We start from the raw sequence: 6,229 nt of genomic DNA, 5'->3' as shown, positions 1-6,229 counted from the left end.
AGAACAACCTCATACTATACTAGTAGTACAACCTCATACTATACTAGTAGAACAACCTCATACTATACTAGTAATACTACCTGATACTATACTAGTAGAACAACCTCATACTATACTAGTAGTATAACCTCATACTATACTAGTAGAACAACCTCATACTATACTAGTAGTACTACCTCATACTATACTAGTAGTACAACCTCATACTATACTAGTGGAACAACCTCATACTATACTAGTAGAACAACCTCATACTATACTAGTAGAACAACCTCATACTATACTAGTAGTACAACCTCATACTATACTAGTAGTACTACCTGATACTATACTAGTAGTACAACCTCATACTATACTAGTAGTACAACCTCATACTATACTAGTAGTACAACCTTATATTATACTAGTAGTACAACCTCATACTATACTAGTAGTACAACCTCATACTATACTAGTAGTACAACCTCATACTATACTAGTAGTACAACCTCATACTATACTAGTAGTATAACCTCATACTATACTAGTAGTACAACCTCATACTATACTAGTAGAACAACCTCATACTATACTAGTAGTACAGGTTACAGGTAACAGGTTACAGACAGGTTACAGGTTACAGACAGGTTACAGGTTACAGGTTACAGGTTACAGACAGGTTACAGGTTACAGGTTACAGACAGGTTGCAGGTTACAGACAGGTTACAGGTACAGACAGGTTACAGACAGTTTACAGGTTACAGACAGGTTTCAGGTTACAGACAGGTTACAGGTTACAGACAGATTACAGGTTAAAGACAGGTTACAGACAGGTTACAGGTTACAGGTTACAGGTTACAGGTTACAGGTTACAGGTTACAGGTTACAGGTTACAGGTTACAGACAGGTTACAAGTTACAGGTTACAGACAGGTTACAGGTTACAGGTTACAGGTTACAGGTTACATGCCATTCCTGCCAGGTCCAATATGGCGCCCACGTTGACAAAGTTTCTTTTAACCAAGAGGAAAGGAGCTCTTGTGACTCGACCAATCAGATTCAGCTGTCCTTTTCTCTCCCGAGTATAAAAGCCTCGCCTCCCTAACAGAGCTCAGTTGTTGCATCTCACTCTGCTGCCTTTGAAGCGCTGCTGTGAGAGTTAGATCAGAGTTCAATCATCCTCTTCATCCCTCAGTTCATCCTCTTCATCCCTCAATTCAACTTCTTCATCCCTCACTTCAACCAGCCTCTTCATCCCTCAGCTGTGAGAGTTAAATCATCTTCTTCATCCCTCAGTTCAACCCCTTCAGACACAGCTTCAGGAAACATGGTGAGTATGGAACATCGGACGCTTTCTTCCTGATCTAACGAGGCTCACAGCCCACATTTAGTCAGTTAATGATCAATTTAAACTAACTCTTTATCAGCATTAACGTTGGCTTAGTTAACTAACAAAGCCTCATGTTTTAATTGTGCTTTTTAATATAAAGTGCAGTTCAAAGGATTGGTGTGAAAAGGCAGAGCCTATAGATTAAATGTTATTTGTAAAGTTCCTACCAGCCTCTCCAGTCTGTGTGAAAGGCTGAAGGTTTTTCTAATAAAATCAGTGAATCAGACACTGAAACCGCTCTACTGGTGTTAAAAGCTGCATGTGTATGAAAAACATGACCACAGGTCTGTCTGGTTTTGGAAGACTTAAGATAATGTCCCTCCACAGATATCTAATGTAATAATTATATATGTTCTTAACATGACATTTAATCATATGTTCTGCGTGGATAATCAGCTATTTGTGTGTCTGATGATTCCTTTTAAGACTGTAAATAAATGGGCAGCATGTGTCAGATGACTTGGTCATGATGTTGTTGCATCTTGCTTCTTTACAAAGAGTCCTTTATTCCCCCCGCCCCCCCACATCACCCACTCCTGCCTTTGGACCATAGCTGTCTGAAGTGTCTCATTAGACATGGTTAAAACGTATAGATGTCTGGCAATATGTAATGCTGTAATGTTCCATTTGTCCTCCAGCGTGAGTGTATCTCAGTGCACGTCGGTCAGGCCGGTGTCCAGATTGGCAACGCCTGCTGGGAGCTCTACTGCCTGGAACATGGGATCCAGCCGGACGGACAGATGCCCAGCGGCAAGACCATCGGAGGAGGAGATGACTCCTTCAACACCTTCTTCAGTGAGACTGGAGCTGGAAAGCACGTCCCCAGAGCTGTGTTTGTCGACCTGGAGCCCACGGTCATTGGTAAGCCCTCTGGTTGGAAAGTCCTTCATGTCTGCCATCATCTTATTGAGCTCTGAGAGCAGCCACAGGTGAGCCCAATCTGAACACAATCAGGGCTCCTCTAACTCTGAGACCTGCAAAACTGACTTCACTAGGCTCTAAGGGCTCTACTTGATGACGTTTTAAGGGGAAGTTCGTCTGAATAACAGGGATCTGTTGGTGAAATGTCTTGTCTCTGTCTCCCTGATTGTGGTTACCTCATGTCCAATACTCAAATGGCCATAGTCTCCAGCCCTCACCACTTGTGTCACCTGAACACCTCTCATTAAACGTAGCTGACTTAAGTTGCCTCTTATTTCATAAAGTCAAACCCTCCAGTGATTTCTGATTTGTAATCTGTCTCTCCAGATGAGGTGCGCACTGGGACGTACCGCCAGCTGTTCCACCCTGAGCAGCTGATCACTGGCAAGGAGGACGCCGCCAACAACTACGCCCGTGGACACTACACCATCGGCAAAGAGATCATTGAACTGGTTCTGGACAGGATCCGCAAACTGGTGGGTAAAGTACAGCAGGCCAAGTTCCTTCCTAATACATTATACTTTTCTTTTCTTTTTAATGCACAAACCTTATTGTGGTATTTCAAATTTGTATTGCTGTTTTCATGCAGTCGTGGACCCCATGGGACTTTATTTTGGAGTAAATATGAGCAGTAGTCAACGGAGAGAGATAAATATTTTTATGATCCTGTTTGAATTGCTCCATGAATCAGCAGATGATGTTTGTACATTTAAAAGATCATTTATCAAGTCCAGAAAGTCTCAGTTTGTCGTATCATTTAGTTTAGTGTGAAACCACTCAGTGAACTACATCTCTCGTCTCACACAACACACATCACCAGCACTAGCCTGATAACTTCGCTCTGTTCCAGTCCCAGATGACCCGTTATCTGACCTGATGTGTTCCATCAGAGACTCCTGGTCTTTTTATCAGTCAGGAAGAGAAAGAAGGATCAGACGTGTTGCTGGTGTGAGTTCATCCCAGCAGGAAACACTCAGATATCGTAGCTTCAGAGAGAGAGAGACGTCTCTACCACACTTTTAGGTGTGTCCTCTTTCTAATGACGTATTTTCACAATCGGATACTTCAACAGTTTTACAACAAACTGAGACTTTCTGAACTTACAAAATGATCTTTTAAATGTATAAACATCATCTGTGTGATTCGTGGAGCGATTCAAACAGGATCATAAACATATTTGTCTCTCTCCGTTGACTACCGTTCATATCTTTTCTGAAATCAGGTCCCATGGTGGTCACAGGAAGGGGCGGGACTTCAGCTCTATATTTCAGGGTAAATCATTTCTCTCATGTGTGATCAGTGTCCTTCCTTCTCTGTCCTCAGTCTGACCAGTGCACCGGCCTCCAGGGCTTCCTGGTCTTCCACAGCTTCGGAGGTGGCACCGGCTCCGGTTTCACCTCCCTGCTGATGGAGCGTCTGTCCGTCGACTACGGCAAGAAGTCGAAGCTGGAGTTCTCCATCTACCCAGCTCCCCAGGTGTCCACCGCCGTGGTCGAGCCCTACAACGCCATCCTGACCACCCACACCACCCTGGAGCACTCCGACTGCGCCTTCATGGTGGACAACGAGGCCATCTACGATATCTGCCGCAGAAACCTGGACATCGAGCGTCCCTCCTACACCAACCTGAACCGGCTGATCAGTCAGATCGTCTCCTCCATCACCGCCTCCCTTCGTTTCGACGGCGCCCTCAATGTCGATCTGACGGAGTTCCAGACCAACTTGGTGCCGTATCCCCGCATCCACTTCCCTCTGGCCACCTACGCCCCGGTCATCTCTGCTGAGAAGGCGTACCACGAGCAGTTAACAGTGTCAGAAATCACCAACGCCTGCTTCGAGCCGGCCAATCAGCTGGTTAAATGTGACCCTCGCCACGGCAAGTACATGGCTTGCTGCCTCTTGTACCGCGGTGACGTGGTGCCCAAAGATGTGAACGCTGCCATCGCCGCCATCAAGACCAAGCGCTCCATCCAGTTTGTGGACTGGTGCCCAACTGGTTTCAAGGTGGGCATCAACTACCAGCCTCCCACTGTGGTTCCTGGTGGAGACCTGGCCAAGGTGCAGAGGGCCGTGTGCATGCTGAGCAACACCACCGCCATCGCAGAGGCCTGGGCTCGCCTCGACCACAAGTTTGACCTGATGTACGCCAAGCGTGCCTTCGTTCACTGGTACGTGGGCGAGGGGATGGAGGAGGGAGAGTTCTCCGAGGCCAGAGAGGACATGGCGGCTCTGGAGAAGGATTACGAGGAGGTTGGAACCGATAGTGTGGGGGAGGATGAGGAGGAGGATGATGGAGAGTATTAAACTGATGTGTGTGTGTGTGTGTGTGTGTGTGTGTGTGTGTTCGTTGAGGAGGAGGATGGAGAGTTAAACTGATGTGCACTTAAATAAAATAACTTCTTCCACTGCATTAATGTTTTACTGTCTTTAATACACTCCACAGAGAGGAAGTACAGTTACAGTATTTTTAATAGAGCAGTGCAGATTGTGTTTTTCTGTTTCTCTAGTTGTCACTGATGCTAAATGCATGCTGCCATCGTGAGCAGTATCAAACTGGTTTGCACAGTTTTTAGTGGAACAGTTACTCTGCTCACACCACTGATAAACATTTAACATGACTGATAAACATTTAACATGACTGATACACATTTAACATGACTGATACACATTTAACATGACTGATACACATTTAACATGACTGATACACATTTAACATGACTGATACACATTTAACACGACTAATCTGCCTACACTGGGTTGTATTTTTATTTATTTAGCTGTCTCTTTGTCAAAGCGTTTTAGATCTTCAGTCATTATGTTGCTCCACTCACTTTATCCACTTGGTGGCGGTGGTGTTCAACACATGTTTGAACTCGTTATACCATTTACAGATCTCACATTTCTAATGAAAGGTGTGATTTGTGCTTTACGACCCAACAGTGATCCTTAAAAAGTATGAAATGTTGTTCAGACTTGATGTGAAATCATGCAGATTATACAACTGATATAAAATAAGTATACGCTGAATCAATATAGATATAGTGAAACAGGTAAGTATTCTAGATATACATGGTAAAATGTTTGGTTAATAAACATCAGTTATGATTTGAGGGTGAAGCGATATTTACTGATCTGCTGATTTACACGAAACGACAACAGGAACTCAATAGTTGAACATTACGAACCCTCAAAACAGATTTATAGCAGGTTTTTTTCCATGTAATACAAATCCTAAACCTCTTTTTGCTCCAGCGTGATGCAGCTACTGTAGGAAGTAAAACTAAATATATTTGCTGTGACAAACACAGATACAGTATAACCCTCCACAACGCCTCAACTCTGTCTATAGTTTCTGTCTCGACCACACTGCGTCCTGTTTTAGTCTGTAATTATCTTCCACATGTTTGATTTTGTACCTCAATTATATTTTTATTTAAAAACAAAACATTGTAACTTGCACCCTTTTGCTTTGGTATATTTATAGTGTATTCCAATATTCTTTATATTGTGTATTCTATAGATGTATTATCTCTAGTGTTGACATGTGCATTTTATTTACTGATCCGGTGCATCGCCTGGAGAACCTGCTGCTGGAACACAATCATTTCATTCAATGTTAATTGAGCTCCATCTGTATCTCACCGTTTTCTTAATAAATGGTGACCTCTGGTGGTGCTAGAGGGCACAAGGCTTCATACTGGACACCAGGAAGAGGATGTGAATGTAAATCCACCAGGTGCCAAAGTCATTTCTTCAAAAATAATTAGGATTGGCATTATCACAAATAATTATTTTTCTCTCCAAGTTAAAAAGAAATGTCATATTATTTTACAAGAAACAACCCTGTCAAAATATATATACCATATATATGATATATTTATATTACTACTCCTTCCATTCTCATGTGCAATATTACTTATTTTTTTCTGTTTTTTAGCTT

At 43.0% G+C, this 6,229-nt stretch overlaps 1 protein-coding gene across 1 annotated transcript; it reads left to right on the top strand.

Moving 5' to 3' along the window:
• Positions 1-1,078: 1,078 nt before the first annotated feature.
• Positions 1,079-4,687, top strand: LOC141773296 (tubulin alpha chain-like). Its single transcript, XM_074645189.1, has 4 exons — positions 1,079-1,308; positions 2,007-2,229; positions 2,617-2,765; positions 3,613-4,687. The coding sequence occupies exons 1-4, from the start codon at positions 1,306-1,308 to the stop codon at positions 4,591-4,593; spliced, it is 1,356 nt and encodes a 451-aa protein (XP_074501290.1). The 5' UTR covers positions 1,079-1,305; the 3' UTR covers positions 4,594-4,687.
• The last annotated feature ends 1,542 nt before the right edge of the window (positions 4,688-6,229 follow it).

Source organism: Sebastes fasciatus, chromosome 8 (genome assembly GCF_043250625.1).
Source record: "Sebastes fasciatus isolate fSebFas1 chromosome 8, fSebFas1.pri, whole genome shotgun sequence".
Classification (NCBI taxonomy): Eukaryota; Metazoa; Chordata; class Actinopteri; order Perciformes; family Sebastidae; genus Sebastes; species Sebastes fasciatus.
The sequence above is the reverse complement of the archived record's forward strand: the minus strand, read 5'-3'. Positions and strand labels throughout refer to the sequence as shown.

Excerpts from the sequence above, each read along its gene's own strand:
- LOC141773296 (XM_074645189.1), top strand. Across the intron at positions 2,230-2,616 it reads CCTGGAGCCCACGGTCATTG|ATGAGGTGCGCACTGGGACG; the intron begins GTAAGCCCTCTG and ends CTGTCTCTCCAG. Across the intron at positions 2,766-3,612 it reads TGGACAGGATCCGCAAACTG|TCTGACCAGTGCACCGGCCT; the intron begins GTGGGTAAAGTA and ends CTCTGTCCTCAG.